This window comes from Lithobates pipiens, unplaced genomic scaffold, assembly GCF_037356315.1.
Source record: "Lithobates pipiens isolate NorthernLeopardFrog02 unplaced genomic scaffold, aLitPip1_a1.2 Scaffold_18, whole genome shotgun sequence".
Lineage (NCBI taxonomy): Eukaryota > Metazoa > Chordata > Amphibia > Anura > Ranidae > Lithobates > Lithobates pipiens.
Genome location: NW_027507758.1, coordinates 267718 through 289629, shown reverse-complemented (window position 1 = coordinate 289629; position 21912 = coordinate 267718). Strand labels below are relative to the sequence as shown.

The 21912-nt window shown below is 48.2% G+C and overlaps 1 protein-coding gene across 2 annotated transcripts in view; it reads left to right on the top strand.

Annotated features, from left to right (window-relative positions):
* Positions 1–1742: 1742 nt before the first annotated feature.
* LOC143986922 (peroxisomal ATPase PEX6-like) overlaps positions 1743–21912 on the top strand; it is a gene marked incomplete at its 5' end in the record, with an annotated part of 40297 nt that continues 20127 nt past the window's right edge. The window contains 4 exon segments of one of the 2 annotated variants that reach the window (XM_077485331.1): positions 1743–1859; positions 8243–8320; positions 9025–9164; positions 12170–13645. In XM_077485331.1, the coding sequence (XP_077341457.1) occupies positions 1743–1859; positions 8243–8320; positions 9025–9164; positions 12170–12315 (481 nt within the window). 2 annotated transcript variants of the gene reach the window in all.

The following is a 21912-nucleotide window of genomic DNA, read 5'->3' as shown; positions in this document are numbered from 1 at the left end:
AGGGGGATTATGGTGGGGGGGTTGCTTTTCAGAGGTTGGGTTTCTCCCCTTAGTTCCAGTGAAGGGAACTTTTAAGGCGTCAGCATACCAAGACACTTTGGACAATTTCATGCTCCCACCTTTGTGGGAACAGTTTGGGGACGGTCTCTTCCTGTTCCAACATGACTGCCCACCAGTCCACAAAGCAAGGTCCATAAAGACATGGATGGGGGAGTTTGGAGTGGAGGAACTCATCCAAGGTGCATGCCTACCACTGTGCACGCCTGCCGCTCGTCCAAGGTGATAGGGTCCCCTATAGTCCCATATCCCCGGATAGGGGACTATGGGCCCTGGTTTTTGAAGGAGCTAATAAGCATTTAGGAAAATGTTCTGTTATGTAATACAAAAGGACATTAACTGCTTGCCGCCTGCCCACCGTAAAATGACAGCGGGACGGTGAAACTATTGTTCTGGGACGCCAGAACGGACGAACTCGCGCGCCCCCGGTTGTGCCGCGTTGCTAGGACATGGCGTGACCCTGATCTCTGTAAAGAGCCGCGTCCGCTGCTCTTTAACCATGTGATCGGCTGTGTCCAATCACAACCCATCACATGTAAACATGGAGATGCCTGTGTGTGTGTGTGTGTGTGGCAAGGAGAGTTGATCAACGGCATCCCCACGCAGAGGGATATCTAGAAATGTAATCAGTGCCCTGATACAATATAGCAATACAGTGTCAGCAATCGGTGCCCATTAGCGATGCCAGTCAGTGCTGGCAATCAGTGCCCATCACTGCTGTCGATCAATGTCCATCAGTGCCACCCATCAATGTCTGTCAGTGACCACCAGTGCCGTCTATTAGTGCCACCCATCAATGCCTGTCAGTGCCGTCTATTAGTGCCCATCAGGGCTGCCTATCAGTACCCATAAGTGCGGCATATTAGTGCCTCCTCATCAGGGCACACCAGTGAAGGCGAAAAATTACTTAGTTCCAAAGTTTACTGACAGAAAAAAAGTAAACATTTTTATTTATTTTTTTCCAAAAAAAAAAGAAGCAGCATTGACTAAATACCACCAAAAGAAAGCTCAATTTGTGTGAAGAAAATTATAAAAAAAAAGTGTTTGTGTACAGTGTAGCACAACTGCGCAATTGTCATTCAAAGTGCCACAGCGCTGAAAGCTGAAAAATGGCCTGGGCAGGAAGGGGGTGTTAGTGCCCGGTAGGCAAGTGGTTAAAAAGGCCATGAAGGTCTCTGTCAGTGTGGGACTCATAGCTGATGTTGATGTCATCAGCAAGCCACCTGTCTGGGGCCTCCTAGGTCTGCTATTGTATGAAGATGTTCTGTGTTTATACTTCTGATAATGTGGATTGTGTCTTCTGAGATAGAAGACGGCAAGTCAGGCCTCTGAGTCACCTAAGCTGGTTAAATGATTCGTTAATTAGCTCATGTTCATTTATGTTTCTGGTTAGTTTGTATTGTTAGGGTAATATGATCAGGAGGCGGGAATGTCTTTCTCAAGTGTATAAAAGCCTGTATTCTTGTTAAAACTGTTCCGGATTTGCAGCCAAACGAGTCCTGCCTAGTACTTGGTTGTAATTCGGCTATAATATCTTATATCTATATTCAGACTGGAGGAAGTGGTATATGATGGAAGCATTCAAGCGGAGTGTGGGACGTTCTGTTACACACAGGGTGGTCCCCCGATGTCATGTGGGGTGCTCAATGTTCTAGGCCCTCTGATTTATTTTTGTTCTCTTGCAGGGTGGTGTCCCAGCTGCTGGCGGAGATGGACGGATTGCACTCCTCAAATGATGTCTTTGTGATTGGAGCCACAAATCGGCCAGATCTCTTGGACTCTGCTCTGCTACGACCAGGGAGGTGAGCGATCGAATCTCAATGTTCTTGCGGATCCCGGGGCAGAATTAGGAGAATACATACAAACACTCATGTGTCAGGTCCAACCAATCGGATTTTAATCTTTCATAGTACAGAGCCCTCAGATTGGAGTCCTAGAGGAGATTGGATAAAATATGAGGACTCTGCACACAACCAATAAGACCTCCTCTGTGGGTGGAGCTGATATAGTTCAGTCCTTGTCTATCAGCTGGGACCCCAAAATATTGTATTATTGTATTCCCAGTTGTGATATATGGGATACATGTATTTCAGAATATCTGCTGTATATCTCCTGAGGGAGTAATCATTATAAAGTGGGGATGTGATAAATAAGAAGGGGGTGAGATAAATGAACTGGGGATGGATTCTAGAAGCTGGGAGGAGGGGATATATAATGGCTTGGGGTTCTTTATCTGGCTTTAGACTTCCCAATCAAAGGAGACCATTTCATTCATGCTGCGCACACCGTTCTGAAACTCAAGAATTAACCGGTGTCTCCTGCCGATGCCCATTCCAGTCCTCGGTCCATTCAGGTGCCGGTTTCCAGTCCTCGGTCCATTCAGGTGCCGGTTTCCAGTCCTCGGTCCATTCAGGTGCCGGTTTCCAGTCCTCGGTCCATTCAGGTGCCGGTTTCCAGTCCTCGCTCCATTCGGGGGGGCCGTTTCCAGTCCTCGCTCCATTCGGGGGGGCCGTTTCCAGTCCTCTCTCCATTCGGGGGGGCCGTTTCCAGTCCTCTCTCCATTCGGGGGGCCGTTTCCAGTCCTCGCTCCATTCGGGGGGCCGTTTCCAGTCCTCGCTCCATTCAGGTGCCGGTTTCCAGTCCTCGGTCCATTCAGGTGCCGGTTTCCAGTCCTCGGTCCATTCAGGTGCCGGTTTCCAGTCCTCGGTCCATTCAGGTGCCGGTTTCCAGTCCTCGGTCCATTCAGGTGCCGGTTTCCAGTCCTCGGTCCATTCAGGTGCCGGTTTCCAGTCCTCGGTCCATTCAGGTGCCGGTTTCCAGTCCTCGGTCCATTCAGGTGCCGGTTTCCAGTCCTCGCTCCATTCGGGGGGGCCGTTTCCAGTCCTCTCTCCATTCGGGGGGGCCGTTTCCAGTCCTCTCTCCATTCGGGGGGGCCGTTTCCAGTCCTCTCTCCATTCGGGGGGGCCGTTTCCAGTCCTCGCTCCATTCGGGGGGCCGTTTCCAGTCCTCGCTCCATTCAGGTGCCGGTTTCCAGTCCTCGCTCCATTCAGGTGCCGGTTTCCAGTCCTCGGTCCATTCAGGTGCCGGTTTCCAGTCCTCGGTCCATTCAGGTGCCGGTTTCCAGTCCTCGGTCCATTCAGGTGCCGGTTTCCAGTCCTCGCTCCATTCGGGGGGGCCGTTTCCAGTCCTCTCTCCATTCGGGGGGGCCGTTTCCAGTCCTCTCTCCATTCGGGGGGGCCGTTTCCAGTCCTCGCTCCATTCGGGGGGCCGTTTCCAGTCCTCGCTCCATTCGGGGGGCCGTTTCCAGTCCTCGCTCCATTCGGGGGGCCGTTTCCAGTCCTCGCTCCATTCGGGGGGCCGTTTCCAGTCCTCGCTCCATTCGGGGGGGCCGTTTCCAGTCCTCTCTCCATTCGGGGGGGCCGTTTCCAGTCCTCTCTCCATTCGGGGGGGCCGTTTCCAGTCCTCTCTCCATTCGGGGGGGCCGTTTCCAGTCCTCTCTCCATTCGGGGGGGCCGTTTCCAGTCCTCTCTCCATTCGGGGGGCCGTTTCCAGTCCTCTCTCCATTCGGGGGGCCGTTTCCAGTCCTCGCTCCATTCGGGGGGCCGTTTCCAGTCCTCGCTCCATTCGGGGGGCCGTTTCCAGTCCTCGCTCCATTCGGGGGGCCGTTTCCAGTCCTCGCTCCATTCGGGGGGCCGTTTCCAGTCCTCGCTCCATTCGGGGGGGCCGTTTCCAGTCCTCTCTCCATTCGGGGGGGCCGTTTCCAGTCCTCTCTCCATTCGGGGGGGCCGTTTCCAGTCCTCTCTCCATTCGGGGGGCCGTTTCCAGTCCTCTCTCCATTCGGGGGGCCGTTTCCAGTCCTCGCTCCATTCGGGGGGCCGTTTCCAGTCCTCGCTCCATTCGGGGGGCCGTTTCCAGTCCTCGCTCCATTCGGGGGGCCGTTTCCAGTCCTCGCTCCATTCGGGGGGCCGTTTCCAGTCCTCGCTCCATTCGGGGGGCCGTTTCCAGTCCTCGCTCCATTCGGGGGGCCGTTTCCAGTCCTCGCTCCATTCGGGGGGCCGTTTCCAGTCCTCGCTCCATTCGGGGGGCCGTTTCCAGTCCTCGCTCCATTCGGGGGGCCGTTTGCAGTCCTCGCTCCATCGGGGGGCCGTTTCCAGTCCTCGCTCCATCGGGGGGCCGTTTCCAGTCCTCGCTCCATCGGGGGGCCGTTTCCAGTCCTCGCTCCATAGTTAGTCAGGTTGAAAAAAGACACACAAGTCCATCCAGTTCAACCACAAATAAATAAATAAATAAAAACCTCAGCAGAGCCATGATCCAATTTGCTAAAGCAGGGGAAAAAATTCCTTCCTGATCCCCCGAGAGGCAATTGGATTTTCCCCGGATCAACTTTACCTATAAATGTCACCCCGTTATATTCTGTACACTTAGGAAATAATCCCGACCTTTCTTAAAGCAATCCACTGATTGGGCCAGATCCACCTCTGCAGGAAGTCTATTCCACATTTTCACAGCTCTTACTGTGAAGAAACCTTTCCGTATTTGGAGATGAAATCTCTTTTCCTGTAGATGTAAAGAGTCCCCCTTGTCCTCTTTGTTGACTGTAAAGTGAAGAACTCGACACCAAGTTCCCTATATGGACCCCTTATATATTATACATGGTGATCATATCCCCCCCTTATATATTATACATGGTGATCATATCCCCCCCTTATATATTATACATGGTGATCATATCCCCCCTTAATCTCCTCTTATCAAGAGAATAAATTCAGTTCCTCTAATCTCTCCTCATAGCTGAGCTCCTCCATGCCTCTTATCAGTTTGGTTGCCCTTCTCTGCACTTTCTCCAGTTCCCCGATATCCTTTTTGAGAACTGGAGCCCAAAACTGAACGGCATATTCCAGATGAGGTCTTACTAATGATTTGTACAGATGATATCATCCATCTGGAGTCCAGACCTCTCCTATACAGGAAAGGACTTTGCTCACTTTGGAAACCGCAGCTTGGCATTGCATGTTATTATTGAGCTTATGATCTACTAAAACCCCCAGATCCTTCTCCACTATGGATCCCCCCAGATCCTTCTCTACTATGGACCCCCCCAGATCCTTCTCCACTATGGATCCCCCCCAGATCCTTCTCACTATGAACCCCCCCAGATCCTTCTCCACTATGGATCCCCCCAGATCCTTCTCTACTATGGACCCCCAGATCCTTCTCCACTATGGATCCCCCCCAGATCCTTCTCCACTATGGATCCCCCCCAGATCCTTCTCCACTATGGATCCCCCCCAGATTCTTCTCAACTATGGATTCCCCCAGATCCTTCTCTACTATGGACCCCCCCAGATCCTTCTCCACTATGGATCCCCCCCAGATCCTTCTCCACTATGGATCCCCCCCAGATCCTTCTCCACTATGGATCCCCCCCAGATCCTTCTCCACTATGGATCCCCCCCAGATTCTTCTCAACTATGGATTCCCCCAGTTGTACTCCCCCTAGTATGTATGATGCATATTCTTAGCCCCCAAGTGCAGAACTTTACATTTTTCAACATTAAACCTCATCTACCACATAGTCGCCCAATCAGACAGAGCATTGAGGTCGGCTTGTAAATTGGAGACATCCTGTAAGGACGTTATTCCCCTGCATAGCTCGGTGTCATCTGCAAAGACGGAAATGTTACTTTTGATCCCAGACCCAATATCATTTATAAAGATATTAAAAAGTAAGGGTCTCAACACTGAACCTCGGGGTACAACACTGATAACCTTACACCATTCAGAGTAAGAATCATTAACCACGACTCTCTGAATTCTGTCTTTTAGCCAGTTTTCTATCCATCTACAAACTGATATTTCCAAACCTGTAGACTTTACCTTACACATGAGCCGTGTGTGCGGAACTGTATCCAAGTATACCACGTCCACCGCCACCCCTCTGTCCAACTATACCACGTCCACCGCCACCCCTCTGTCCAAGTATATCATGTCCACAGCCACCCCTCTGTCCAAGTATACCACGTCCACCTCCACCCCTGTGTCCAAGTATATCATGTCCACAGCCACCCCTCTGTCCAAGTATACCACGTCCACTGCCCACCCTCTGTCCAAGTATACCACGTCCACCGCCACCCCTCTGTCCAACTATACCACGTCCACCGCCACCCCTCTGTCCAAGTATATCATGTCCACAGCCACCCCTCTGTCCAAGTATACCACGTCCACCTCCACCCCTGTGTCCAAGTATATCATGTCCACAGCTACCCCTCTGTCCAAGTATACCACGTCCACCGCCAACCCTCTGTCCAAGTATACCACGTCCACCGCCACCCCTCTGTCCATGTATACCACGTCCACCGCAACCCCTCTGTCCATGTATACCACATCCACCGCCACCCCTCTGTCCATGTATACCACGTCCACCGCCACCCCTCTGTCCATGTATACCACATCCACCGCCACCCCTCTGTCCATGTATACCACGTCCACCGCCACCCCTCTGTCCATGTATACCACGTCCACCGCCACCCCTCTGTCCATGTATACCACGTCCACCGCCACCCCTCTGTCCATGTATACCACGTCCACCGCCACCCCTCTGTCCATGTATACCACGTCCACCACCACCCCTCTGTCCATGTATACCACGTCCACCGCCACCCCTCTGTCCATGTATACCACGTCCACCGCCACCCCTCTGTCCATGTATACCACGTCCACCGCCACCCCTCTGTCCATGTATACCACGTCCACCGCCACCCCTCTGTCCATGTATACCACGTCCACCGCCACCCCTCTGTCCATGTATACCACGTCCACCGCCACCCCTCTGTCCATGTATACCACGTCCACCGCCACCCCTCTGTCCAAGGTTTTACTTGCCACCTCATAAAAAGAAATCGGGTTTGTCTGACAACTTCTGTCTTTCATGAATCCATGCTGTCTGTTGCTCAAAATATTTTTTTCCTGAAAGAACTCGTCTATGTGGTCTTTTAATTAACCCCTCCAGTATCTTCTTAACTATAGAAGTTAAACTAACAGGTCTATAGTTACTTGGTAAAGACTTTGTTCCCTTTTAAATATACAGTAGGCACCACATTGGCCCTGCGCCAATCCAGTGGTACTATTCCTGTCATTAATGAGTCCCTAAAAATTAGATACAATGGCTTTGAAATTACAGAGCTCAATTCTTTTAGGATCGGTGGGTGGATGCCATCAGGGCCAGGTGCTTTATCCACCTTTATTCTGTCCAAATATTTCTAGACCAGATCACTTTTGAGCCATTGTGGATTTGGGGCTGCGGCAGTACAACTAGGACTTGCTACTATATTTACCTTGGGTTTATGTGCTTTGGTTACCCACCCACTATTGCCCCTAATATTACCCTCTGGAATATGCTCCACGCTGACTATCTCTATCTCTGAACCCCCCCCCCCCATCGCCTAGTTTAAAAACCCCTCTAACTTTTTGGCCATCCTTAATCCCAGCTGATCTGCACCCTCCTCATTTAGGTGCAGTCCGTCCCTTCTTGGTAATGAGATGGTAATGAGACTGTACCGATCCTGGGGAGAAGGCAAACGTCCACACCACAAGACACTCCGAGTCCTCCTATAACTAAGGGCAAACCATTTCCTCTAGATTTGGATGGTGGTGGGGGGTTAGAACCACTGTCAGCTCTTTATTTTGCAGTCGGTGTCCTCGGTCTCTAGAATTGTCCGGATCACCAATGTCTCCGGTAATGAAAGTGAGGGTAAGACCTTGATTTCGGGTTGCCACAAGACCAGGAATAGAGGGGAAATCTTCCAATGGGGACACCTCTTTCTGTGACAACTGAGGAAATCTCCCTCACATTGGAAATATCTCCTCCCACTTCCTGTGCAGTGGACAGGAAGTGAAGGGAAATCCTCCCCAATTAGATACAAATGGTAAAACAACTGACAGCCGATTCAGCCTTCCTCTGCTCCACCAAACCACAATGGAAGGGTTTGGCTTCAGAGTTATATGAATGAAGATCCGTTCAGAGCCCTCGTATCCTTCAATGGAGGACCAACGTTCTCTAATAAATGGCAGATTATAATGCGCCCGTTCACAGCGCGGTACATAGGTCGTTGTCTATTAAACATTGTTCTGCTGCAGAGCATTCTGGGAATCTGACACGTTCATGATTTGATGTCTTCTCTTCCAGGTTTGATAAATTAGTTTATGTCGGCATTAATGATAATCGGGAGTCCCAGCTGCGGGTCCTTGAAGCCATAACACACAAGTGAGTTCCCCTTATCATGTCTTCATATCAGCGATATCTTGGTATAGAGAGAACCTGTCCTGCTCTCTGAGTCAGAAAGGAGGATCTCCGACTCACCAGAGCAGAGAGGATGAAATGGGTAATGGCGGTCCATCGCCACTATTTTTAGGTATAGATGGCAGTGGACGTGGGATGTTCAGAATTGGTTTGTCTGCAAATGGCCGTGTGACCAGAGCTGGCAGTGGGAGGTTCCTCCTCCAGAGACGGCTTCTCACCGCATTTAGTCATGACTTCATCTCCAACCTCTCCCCATCTTCCTGACAATCCCCCCTTTCCAATGAGATTCCCTTATTGGCGGTAGAGGCATTGTCATTTGGGGGGGGGGGGGGGGGGTGAAGCAGTGATTAGCCTTTCTAGAGAAGAGGGATCCTGACACACAGCAATTATAGAGCTGACGGCTCGAAGGTAACGCGTTTCATTTCTGATAGTGGAGCCCCAGGTCCAAGTTGCCCAAGAATCCGAGGAGAAACAAGTTAGAGGATTGTAATAATGTTTTCGATGTTGAGGGGTTCCCTTCAAGAGCCATTTGATAAAAATGTGGAATCCTGTTGGGCCCCCATAATCCTCCTCTAGTGGTCACTTTTATATTATCACCTTGATGATTGATGGTTGTCCCTGGGTTTGCTGCGGGTTTGGTGATCTCATCTCCGCTTCCTTTCTTGTAGGTTCTGTTTGGACCCAGCAGTGGAGTTGTCTCTTGTATTAGAATACTGTCCACCTGCCCTGACTGGAGCAGACCTCTACGCTCTGTGTGCAGACGCCATGATGGCGGCCATAAAAGAGAAGGTTCAACGCCTTCAGGAAGGTGAGTTGAGGCCAATGCAGTCCACACCAATGAGATGGTTCATGGATAAGCTTTAGTGTTTTCTTACTGCTATCCCTATGTGTCTCCACATTTTGATCATTACCTATGGGTAGGCTTATAATAAAGGTAGGTAGAATGAATATCTCCTAAACTTGTAGGAGATATTCCAGTAAGCAGCAGCCGGTGATGTCACCAGCCCATGCGCTTTGAAGAAACTGCAAACCTTTGCCGCTTGTTCGGAGCTGTGTGCCATGGCCAAGTCTCCCGCATGTGAATGACTTCATTGCGGCTCGGCCATTCAAGGGGCCGCAGCCCGCAAATCCAGAAAGGAAGACCGGGTGAGATAGAAGCTTCTGCAACAGTGAGAGCGCCCCGCTGAAGGCCTTGGTTTCAAGGCAAGTCTTCCATAATGTGCTAGTATGCAGTGCACACATTATGATAATGCCTTGCTGGAGGAAATCCTTTTTTTTTCAAGAATCTACTACCGCTTTAAAGCTGAACTTCAGCAGATACTATAGACACAAATAATTCAGCTCTGTAATCACTAATACATCATTAATGTGTTGTTGTTTTTTTATACAATCGCTGAACTTGGTATCTGCATTTTGCAGTCCTTGTCCAGCGGGGGTGGAGTGTGAGAGGAAGAAGCCACAATAGGTTCTAATCAGTTCATGTGCTGATAGGAGGAATGGGAAGAGTGACAGAGAAATCATCTCATCACTGTGCTGCTTCTCCTTTCCCTGTCCAGTCACAATCTGGGGGCAGATCCAGAATGAGATTCAGAGGGAATATTGCAATTAAAACGGTCATCTTAAAGTGGTTGGAAACTCTTACAAACCACTTTTCACTACAGGTAAGCCTATAATGAGGCCTATAATAAGACTTATCTGTAGCTACCCTGTATATCTCCTAAACCTGCACAGTTTAGGAAATATCCCCTGTATTAGCATGTGCTGAACGTCATCGGCACAATGCGCACTGAAGCAACAGCTCGTTTGTGCCGTTTCTTCAGCTGTTTTATTTTTTTTATTTTTTGTGGGTTTACAACCATTTTAATGTTACCATGTAATGGGCCATTGATTTATCTTTTTGGCTTTAAAAGGGCGTTCTATAAAAAATGGTGGTGGATGAGGAAGATGAGGGCGAGAGGACATGGTGGATGAGGGGGAGAGGCCATGGTAGATGAGGAACATGAGGGGGAGATGCTTTGCCAAATGAGGGGGAGACGCCTTGGCAGATGAGGAAGATGAGGTGGAGTCCCCGTGGTGGATGAGGAAGATGAGGTGGAGTCCCCGTGGTGGATGAGGAAGATGAGGTGGAGTCCCCGTGGTGGATGAGGAAGATGAGGTGGAGTCCCCGTGGTGGATGAGGAAGATGAGGTGGAGTCCCCGTGGTGGATGAGGAAGATGAGGTGCAGTCCCCGTGGTGGATGAGGAAGATGAGGTGGAGTCCCCGTGGTGGATGAGGAAGATGAGGTGGAGTCCCCGTGGTGGATGAGGAAGATGAGGTGGAGTCCCCGTGGTGGATGAGGAAGATGAGGTGGAGTCCCCGTGGTGTATGAGGAAGATGAGGTGGAGTCCCCGTGGTGGATGAGGAAGATGAGGTGGAGTCCCCGTGGTGGATGAGGAAGATGAGGTGGAGTCCCCGTGGTGGATGAGGAAGATGAGGTGGAGTCCCCGTGGTGGATGAGGAAGATGAGGTGGAGTCCCCGTGGTGGATGAGGAAGATGAGGTGGAGTCCCCGTGGTGGATGAGGAAGATGAGGTGGAGTCCCCGTGGTGGATGAGGAAGATGAGGTGGAGTCCCCGTGGTGGATGAGGAAGATGAGGTGCAGTCCCCGTGGTGGATGAGGAAGATGAGGTGCAGTCCCCGTGGTGGATGAGGAAGATGAGGTGGAGTCCCCGTGGTGGATGAGGAAGATGAGGTGCAGTCCCCGTGGTGTATGAGGAAGATGAGGTGCAGTCCCCGTGGTGGATGAGGAAGATGAGGTGCAGTCCCCGTGGTGGATGAGGAAGATGAGGTGCAGTCCCCGTGGTGGATGAGGAAGATGAGGTGCAGTCCCCGTGGTGGATGAGGAAGATGAGGTGGAGTCCCCGTGGTGGATGAGGAAGATGAGGTGGAGTCCCCGTGGTGGATGAGGAAGATGAGGTGGAGTCCCCGTGGTGGATGAGGAAGATGAGGTGGAGTCCCCGTGGTGGATGAGGAAGATGAGGTGGAGTCCCCGTGGTGGATGAGGAAGATGAGGTGGAGTCCCCGTGGTGGATGAGGAAGATGAGGTGGAGTCCCCGTGGTGGATGAGGAAGATGAGGTGGAGTCCCCGTGGTGGATGAGGAAGATGAGGTGGAGTCCCCGTGGTGGATGAGGAAGATGAGGTGGAGTCCCCGTGGTGGATGAGGAAGATGAGGTGGAGTCCCCGTGGTGGATGAGGAAGATGAGGGTGAGATGAAAGAGCCCCTGAAGTTGTCAAAGTGAATGAGAGGCCTCCACCCAAAGTGACTCCCGTCACATAGGTTATTGTAAAGGTCACAGTGGAAGGGGAGAGGTCAAATGAACTTTGAAAGGACTTGTCTTGGTGAGGTCAAAGTGGATGAAGGTCATAGAAAAGGTCACAATGAATGGGAGAGAAGAATAAGGGTGAGAGGCCCATGTGGATTAGGATGATGAGGTGGAGATGGAATGGGAGATGTCAGATGAGGAGGTCATTGGGAAAGAGGGTTAAATGAAAGGACGAGTCATGGTGAGGTCAAAGTGGAAGGTCAAAGAAAAGGTCACAATGAATGGGGGAGGTCAGGTGAGGAGGTCATTGTGTGGACTGCAGTCTTTTTATGCATTATATCAGAATGGAAGGATAAAATTAACTTCTCTGGGTTTTCTGATCATTTCTAAAGACTCCAATGCCGGTTGTGATCTCTCTAGAATCGGATATTTTCTCATGCTATCTTTGACCCTCGGGATCAGGTGACAGAAGTGGGTGTTATGTTGTTACTTTCTCTTCTCATCTTGTAGGTGCCAAGGAACATTCTACAGAGCTGGTTCTACGCATGGAACATTTTCTTCAGGCCGCTGGTCGTCTTCAACCATCCGTGTCCCAGCAGGAGTTACAGCGCTATGAGAAGATCCGAGCGCAGTTCTCGGCCTCATCCCCCCCATAACTTATAGGAGACCTTTTCTCTACTGGGCTGAACTCTGTGATTCCTTATCATTACATTGTAACACTAAAATAAAAACTCCATGCAAACTATTACATACAACTATGACCTATATGACCACATATTCCCTTTCATACACTTTCCCCCCCTTTGTTGGGGGAAGTGTTCAGGTACAGGCAGGGTAAGTGTGCAGTTTGGGATTTGGTTATGATTGGGTGATGTAGTGTAGGGCAGAGGTCCCCAAACTGCAACTCTTTGCTGGCCCCTGGGGCACGATTTCTCCCACTGACACCATTATTGGGGCACAATTCCTCCTGACCAACAATGGAACACTATTTCTATTGACCAGAGGTGCTAGTTCATTCTTTTATTTCCACCAACCATCAGCCCTGGGCTGTATTTTACTCCCATTGAGCTTGGGGCTTTGTTTACTTTTACTGACCACTGATGATGGGGCATTTTCCACTCTCACTGGCCACAGTCCGGCCACCCTAAGGAGCCAGAAGGGATGTCAGCAAGCCAGTCTTTAAACAGAACCGCAGGAGATGGTTTCTTGTGATGTGACCAAGGCGAAGGCAGAGGTGAAGTGAGCTGAACAGCTTTAAGTAGGCAGGTCAGACGAGCATCATCAGGAACAGCTGGTAACTGTGGAGAGAGATGAGAGCTGGCAATTAGCCGACAGTTGAGCGGCCAGCCCAGAGAAGGCAGGGCTAAGCCAGCCCTCACAATTTGTTTAGAAAGTTTGGGACCCCTTGTATAGAGGATGAGATCGCGGCAAACTGGTTCTCTGTCAGACGCTTCGCATCAGAAGCTTCTCACACCAAACTGCCATTGCTGAGAACAGATATATGTTAGTTTTTATGTTTCCCTGGATTTTTCAATCAAAAATAAATTTCAAATATTGTAACTTACCTGTCCTTAGACGTGGTGGCTGCATTGGCTTTCTTTTTTTCAGGTGTGTTTTACCTTAATTTTCACCTGGTGGTCCCGGGTATAACACACTTCTTGTCCCATTATGTCTGCAATCTTTTCCCTGTGGAGGGCCTCCTGGTTGTCACCCAGACTGAACTTCTAATATGACCACCTTTCTTCATCTCCATTACGTGATGGATTGCTGAATGAAGGTTTTGCTATATTAAAACAAGTCATTTTCTATAGGATATGTTCTTAGCCAGAAAACCAATGCAGCCATCACATCTAAGGACTGGTAAGGTGCAGTAAAGAAATGTTTTGGATGTAGATATTCTGTATTATAATGAAATTGAATGTTTAATTTATGTCTAAATATCTATAATAATCAAATATAATATTTTGGGCTCGGCAGCCCACAGAACCTGTGTGAAATCTTTTATTTCTGATTATTTATTATGATGGATCAACACTCATCTTGAATAGCATATAAAGTACTCTGCCTTAAAAAAAAATCCAGGAACTGCCATCCCATTGTGTATAAAGTTTAATTTATATCTATCCCCAAAACTCCCAGACTCTGTGCAGATTTCTACCAAACATTCTTTTATAATATCGAATAACTAAAAATAGAGGATCCTGCGGGCATTGTTAGTCCAAACTGACAAAGATGATTACAGATTGATGTACCTCAGAACCTCCAGCACTGGAGCATCTCCGTAGACAGGCCATCATCTTATGGGAGATACCGCAGAACCTCCTACAGTGGAGCACCGCCATAGACAGGTAAACATCTTACCAGAGATATCTCAGGACCTTTCACAGTGGAGCACTGCCATAGCCAGGCCATCCTTCTTACCAGAGATATCTCAGGACCTTTCACAGTGGAGCACCACCATAGCCAGGCCATCCTTCTTACCAGAGATATCTCAGGACCTTTCACAGTGGAGCACCGCCATAGCCAGGCCATCCTTCTTACCAGAGATATCTCAGGACCTTTCACAGTGGAGCACCGCCATAGCCAGGCCATCCTTCTTACCAGAGATATCTCAGGACCTTTCACAGTGGAGCACCGCCATAGCCAGGCCATCCTTCTTACCAGAGATATCTCAGGACCTTTCACAGTGGAGCACCGCCATAGCCAGGCCATCCTTCTTACCAGAGATATCTCAGGACCTTTCACAGTGGAGCACCGCCATAGCCAGGCCATCTTTCTTACCAGAGATATCTCAGGACCTTTCACAGTGGAGCACCGCCATAGCCAGGCCATCCTTCTTACCAGAGATATCTCAGGACCTTTCACAGTGGAGCACCGCCATAGCCAGGCCATCCTTCTTACCAGAGATATCTCAGGACCTTTCACAGTGGAGCACCGCCATAGCCAGGCCATCCTTCTTACCAGAGATATCTCAGGACCTTTCACAGTGGAGCACTGCCATAGCCAGGCCATCCTTCTTACCAGAGATATCTCAGGACCTTTCACAGTGGAGCACTGCCATAGCCAGGCCATCCTTCTTACCAGAGATATCTCAGGACCTTTCACAGTGGAGCACTGCCATAGCCAGGCCATCCTTCTTACCAGAGATATCTCAGGACCTTTCACAGTGGAGCACTGCCATAGCCAGGCCATCCTTCTTACCAGAGATATCTCAGGACCTTTCACAGTGGAGCACCGCCATAGCCAGGCCATCCTTCTTACCAGAGATATCTCAGGACCTTTCACAGTGGAGCACTGCCATAGCCAGGCCATCCTTCTTACCAGAGATATCTCAAAACCTTTCTTTGTCAAATACCTCCATAGACCGGTCATCATCTTACCAGGGATACCTCAGAACCTCTCTTTGTGGAGCACCTCCATAGATGGGTCATCTTCCCACCAGCAATATCTCAGGACCTCACGCAGTGGAGCACCACCATTAGAGATGGACTAACTTCCGACTGGCCCTTTTCGCGAACTGCGAACGCGGCCGAAAGTTCACGAACCGCAAAGTTTGCGGCGGGCCCCATCGACTTCAATGGCAGGCGAACTTTAAAAACCTACAGGTCATATTTCCAGCCACAAAATAATTACTAGCTGTGCACACATAGTCCCACTACATGGCCATTGACATACATGTATGAAGTGAATCTGGGATCCACAACGACAAGCATTCTTTTTTTTATTTGTGAAATTTTGACAATTCAGGACTCGGGAGCGCATGAAGGCCAGGGAGGAGAGGAAAGGTCAGGGTAGGCTATGATGAGGGTGCAGGAGATGATCACCAGCACCATGATAGAGAGCACTGACACCAGCACCGAGATAGAGAGCACTGACACCAGCACCATTTGTGGACCAAGTAGCTAGTGATTTGCAGACTGTACCTCAGTCCCTACACTGATAAAGGACTGCTGCAGAATAGGGCAGCAGTCAAGTATAATACTCTTTCTATATTTGGAAGAAAGTATATTATACATGTACAACCCTATATACTGTTCACCTATACCAGTCCTTAAAACAGGGGTTGACAAATTTGCTTGGAATCTAGGAGCCAGCTAAAAAAGTTAGGAGCCGGGTCGGTGACGGCGATCTGGACCTGTCCCTGGCCTGACATGGAGACGAGTGAGGGGAAGATAGCGCCCCCCACCTGTTTCCAAGTCATTGCCCATAGCTCTTAGAGGGACATTTTATTTTTTTATTTTTTTCAAATGACACATTTTTTTTAAATTGCATTTTAGTGTAAATATGAGATGTGAGTCTCTCTGACCCCCCGGATCTCATATATAAGAGGACCTGTCATGCTTTTTTCTATTACAAGGGATTTTTACATTCCTTGTAATATGAATAAAAGTGACACAATTTTTTTTTAAAGAACAGTGAAAAAAATAAAAGTTAAAATAAAGAAAAAAAATTTTTTTTAAACGCGCCCTGTCCCGCCAAGCTTGCGTGCAGAAGCGAACACATATATGAAAGCGTTGTTCAAACCACACATGTGAGGTATCGCTGAGATTGGAAGAGTGAGAGCAATAATTCTACCCCCAGACCTTCTCTGTAGCTCAAAACGTGCAACCTGTAGAATTTTTTAAACGTCGCCTATGGAGATTTTAAAGGGTAAAAGTTTGTTGCCATTCCTTGAGCGGGCGCAATTTTGAAGCGTGACATGTTGGGTATCGATTTACTCGGCGTAACATTATCTTTCACAATATAAAAAAAATTGGGCTGACTTTACTGTTGTCTTATTTTTTTTATTAAATAAATTATTTTTCCCCAAAAAAAGTGCGCTTGTAAGTCCGCTGTGCAAATACGTTGTGACAGACATTATTGCAACGACCACCATTTTACTCTCTAGGGTGTTAGAAAAAAAAAAAAAAAAGTGTGTGTGTGTATATATATATATATGTGTATATATATATATATGTGTATGTATATGTATGTATGTATGTATGTATATGTATATATATGTGTATGTATATATGTGTGTGTGTGTGTGTATATGTTTAGGTGTTCTAAGTAAATGGAAGGAGATATTTCCATTAGCATTGCTGGTTGTAATTACAACGGCCACCACAAGAGGGCGCCAGATTCCAGAAGGAATAGGATCACAGAAGGCCTCAAAGCCGGGGGCTCAATTACCGGCCGCCGGCGGCGCGGCCCGACGCAATCACGCCGGGGTGGTCCACGGAGACAGGAGACCCCTAGCTGTGCTGCCCCAGGCGCCAGGTCGCTAATTCTAGTCGCCAATGCGACCTGGCACCCGGTTTTGTCGAGCCCTGCCTTAAAAGGACCTTTGTGGACCTAATAGTAATAGCTAATGATTAAACTGACTGTCCCTGCTGCACACAGCGTCCTTTCCCTACACTGACAAAAGACAAGCTGCTGCAATCACCAGCACAGCAGTGCACTCAACCCTATATACTGTAATACACCTATACCATACCAGTCTTTAAAAGGACTTTTGTGGACCTAATAGCTAGCGATTTGTGTCACTACAGTCTCTCCCTGCTCCACACAGCGTCCTGTCCCTACACTGAAATAAGACAGAATGTAAAATGGCCGCCAGACCAGGTCTATTTATAAGGTAGGGGGAATGTCCACTTGTCCATGTGCTGAAATGTCTAAATTGGCTGTCCTGTACCCCTTGATGTAAAATAAAAAATTAAATTAAATTAAAAAAATTAAATAAAGAGTTCATAGTGAGCAACCAAACGAGTATTCTCTTGTTTGTTGTTATCAGCGGTTGGCATATCTGATATCTATATGCAGACTGGGAGGAGGCGGTATATGACGAGTGAGTTTTTTTCCTAAAAGCCAGGTGATTTTCTTCCAGGCGGATGTTTATTGGTAGAGCATTCCATAGCCGAGGTGTTGGACAGCGAATCTCCGATCCCCCTTGGATTTATACCGGGCTTTGGGCACGAGGAGGAGGTTTTTGTTGGCTGATGGAAGACTGCGGTTTGGTGTGTAATGATTTATTTTCTCCATTAGGTATTGCGGAGCTTCTCTATGCACGCATTTGTGGGTGAGGCAAAGGGTCTTGAACGTGATCCGATTTTTTACGGTTAGCCAATGTAAGCTCCTCAGTGAAGGAGAAATGGATTCCCAGGGTTTTTTTCCTGTTATCAGCCTTGCCGCCGTGTTTTGGATCAGTTGTAATCACACAAGTTGATATTGTGGTAATCCTATGTAAAGCGAGTTTGCGTAGTCCAGTCGTGAATTAATGATTGTTCCAACTACCACTGCTTTGTCATTCTTTGGGATAAAAGGGATGAGTCTGCGGAGCATGCGCAGCAGATGGTGAGATCGACTGACTACAGATCCTATTTGTGCATCCATTGACATTTGTGCGTCTAAAATAACCCCGAGACTCTTGGCTTTGGTCTTTGGGGAGATAGTCTGCCCAAAGACGGTGGGTGGAGACCAGGAGGTTTTGGTTGCGGGTTTATGATTTGGGTGTAAGATAAGAAGCTCTGTCTTTGATTGGTTCAGCTGGAGGGAGTTGGTGGTCATCCAGTCCTCTATTGATTTGAGGCAGTTTTCAAGTTGTTGTTGGTGATCTTTTTTTCCATTGATCCGGAAATAAAGTTGCGTGTCGTCAGCGTAAGAGTGGAAGCAGAGATCTGAGGATCTGATGATTTGAAGGAGTGGGCGAATGTAAATGTTGAAGAGAACGGGTGACAACGGAGAGCCTTGAGGGACTCCGCAGGTGACTGCCCGAGTTTCGGAGAGGAATTTTCCTAGTTTCACTGTCTGTGACCGATTTCCTAGGAAGGACGCGAACCAATGGAGATCTATGTCTTGGACTCCGGCTACTTCTGTGAGGCGGACGAGTAGAGTATTGTGATCTACTGTATCAAACGCTGCACTTAGGTCTAGCAGTACGAGGAGACACGGCTCTCCGTCATCTGCTGCTTCGAGGGCGTCATCCCAAATCTTGAGGAGAGCTGTTTCTGTTCCATGACCCGGGCGGAAGCCTGATTGCAGCGGGTCCAGGAGTTTGTGAGTATCCAGGTGAAGTTGTAGCTGATGTACTACAGCTTTCTCCATGATCTTAGAAATGGTGTTGAGGCTTGTAATCGGCCTACGGTTGTTTGGATCCTGAGGGTCCAGGTTTGGTTTCTTGAGTAGAGGTTTGACAATGCCTTGTTTGAGGATGCTGGGAACAATCCCTTCGTGGAATGATCGGTTTATGAGGTGGGTTATGGTTGGAGCCACGATGTCGGAGCATTCTTTCAGTAGTTTTGTGGGGATGATGTCAATAGGTGAGGTACTGTCACGCAGTTTATTAATGATGTTTTTTGCGCTGTCTACGGTAATTGGGGATAGTGAAAATTTTGGCGGTTGCGGTATGTTGGTGCGGACATCCTCTTTATGTATTTGCTGGCTGAGGTTGGATGTTTTCTTCTGACAAATTGTTTCCCTGATGGTTTTGACTTTATCGATGAAAAAATCTGACAGTTTGTCACAGTAATCCTGGGATTCGCTTTCTGGGGGTTCTAGGCACACCGGATTCATTGATTGATTAACCAGTTTAAACAGTTCCCGTGGTTGGTTTGCGGCCGTTGAGATTGTATATGAGAAGTGGTCCTTTTTGGCTTTGAAGATTGCTTTCCGATAATTCTCTGTCAGACCTTTGTAGTTAAATAGGTTTTCCTCGGTGGGATTTCTTCTCCATGTTCTTTCCGCTCTTCTGCGTTCTTGCTTTAGTACGGAGAGGGAGCTATTAAACCATCCAGCATTTTTCTTCCTGATGAGAGCCCTGCGTTTTGGTGCTACCGAGTCTGCTGATTGCAGTAATGCCTTGTTCAGGGAGTTGAGTGTTTCCTCCGTAGAGTGGTTTAAGGTTATTGTAGTTATCTTGTTGGACAGAGTGGATTTGAAGGATTCGGAGTACAGTTTTTTATGCGATCTGGTCCAGTGCGTTGTTACAGGATTCCGTCTTTCGTTGGTGATGTTGGTAGCGATTTTGAATTTGATGGCGTGGTGATCCGTGCATGGCAGAGTTATGTTGTCGAGTATGTTGACGTCGATGTTCTGTTTGAAAATGAGGTACAGGGTGTGTCCTGATCCATGTGTGGGAGTCTTTATCAGTTGCTGTAGACCCAGTTCTTCTAGTTGATTGATGCAGGCAGTCGCGATGGGGTCTTTGGGCTCGTTTGCCCAAAGGTTGAAATCTCCGAGTGCCAGGAAATTTTTGAATTTTAGGGTGTGGTTGTCATGGGGTGTTGGTTGAAGATGTAGCGTCAGGGTTCCCATAAAAGGCACTGGGTTCTGAGATGATGGTTTAGTGAGATCCAGGTGACCTTTAAAGATCACTGCTAGGCCTTAAAGCCCCATACACACTATTTGATTTTCTGCAGATTTTTGTCTTCAGATTTACCAAAATCATGTAGTGCAAGGGCCTGATTGCATACAAATTGAAACTCTTAAGGTTTGACCTCATATGGTTTTCGTAAATCTGAAGACAAAAATCTGCAGAAAATCCAATAGTGTATATGGGTTCTAACAGTTCCCTTCACTTGAACTAAAGGGCCAAGCCCAACCTCTGAAAAACAACCTGACACAATAATCCCCCCTCCACCAAATGATTTGGACCAGTGTACAATGCAAGGTCCATAAAGACATGGATGAGTGAGTTTGGGGTGGAGGAAATTGACTGGCCTGCACAGAGTCCTGACCTAAACCCGATAGAACACCTTTGAGATGAATTAGAGCAGAAAACTGTGAGCCAGGTCTTCTCATCCAGCATCAATGCCCGACCTCACAAATGCACTTCTGGAAGAATGGTCAAACATTCCCATAGACGCCCTCCTAAACCTTGCGGACAACCTTCCCAGAAGAGGTGAAGCTGTTATAACTGCAAAGGGTGGACCAACTCAATATTGAACCCTCCGGACTAAGACTGGGATGCCATTAGAATTCAAGTGCGTGTAAAGGCAGGTCATTTTGGTAATTTAGTGTACCAGCCATCTAGTCTACAAAGACACCAGACACACAACGATTGTGCTGTCTTCCCCAAAGTATTAGGCATGGACTTGAATAACCAATTACTAATGACTATGGCCAGAGTCTGGAGTTGTAGCCTTATGTTCTGAGAGCACGGGGGATGTTTCCATACATTGTCCAATCTTAGGAGGTATCTAATGAGGTATCCATCTTCCAGACTTTGGAGACCTTTTATACAGCGGATGGAATGACCACCATGAAGTAAATGGAACATCCATCTTCTGATTCCGACACAACCCGCGCATTTTAGGGGATTCCTTACCATATATTTCACTCCATGTGGAAGGATTGCTGTGAAGGAGTTTATGGTCTGTGTAACCAACAGCAAATGAAATAGATTATCATCGAAATAACTATTGTAGATGATGGTTTTCATTACTACCTACAGCTTTATTGAACAGTTTTAAGATACACTTTTCCCTTTGAATAGAGCGCTTGCTATTCGGCATTATTCAGAAGGAACATTTGAACCGAGTGACTTGAAGAAGATTCCATTCAGTAACAATTAGCAGAAGTCATCATATCGGGAACTTTGAGGAAACGTTATTGTGGAATTCTCCACTTCATCCAGGATGGGGAATGGATCTGTAGACAATGAATGAGTCAATGAAAAGTGTGTATATTCTACATTTTCATATATAAAATATTTCTAAGGGGTGAAGTCTTATTTAGGTTGTCACCGCTCCAAACGACTGTGCACCACCTATCCCCTGCCATTCCTTCTCCACCAGCTGTGTCTACTCTTTACAACCCATCTCCTGCAACTACTTTATCAGCGGTGACTGCTGCCCACCAACTATCTCCAATGATTCCTTCTTCACCACCCTTGACTGCTGCCCACCAACCATCCCCCACTTGTAACTACTGTCCACCAACCAGCTCCTGTAATTCTCCTTCCACTACCTGGGACTGCTGTTCACTACCCATCTCCTGCAATTCCTTCTCTACCACTTGTAACCGCTGTCCACTATCTTCTCCAGTTCCTCCTTCACCACCTGTTCAAGCTAGCTGCCACCTATGCAGACTTGTGACTACTAGCCCTCACCCGTCTTCTGTGATTCCTCCTCCACCACCCGATACTACTGTTCATCATCCATCTTCTACAGTTCCTGTTCACTTCTTGTGGCTACTGCCTGTCACTCATCTCTTGCGGTCCTTCCTTCACCACCAATGACAACTGTCCACCACCCATTATTCTTTTTCCACAACCT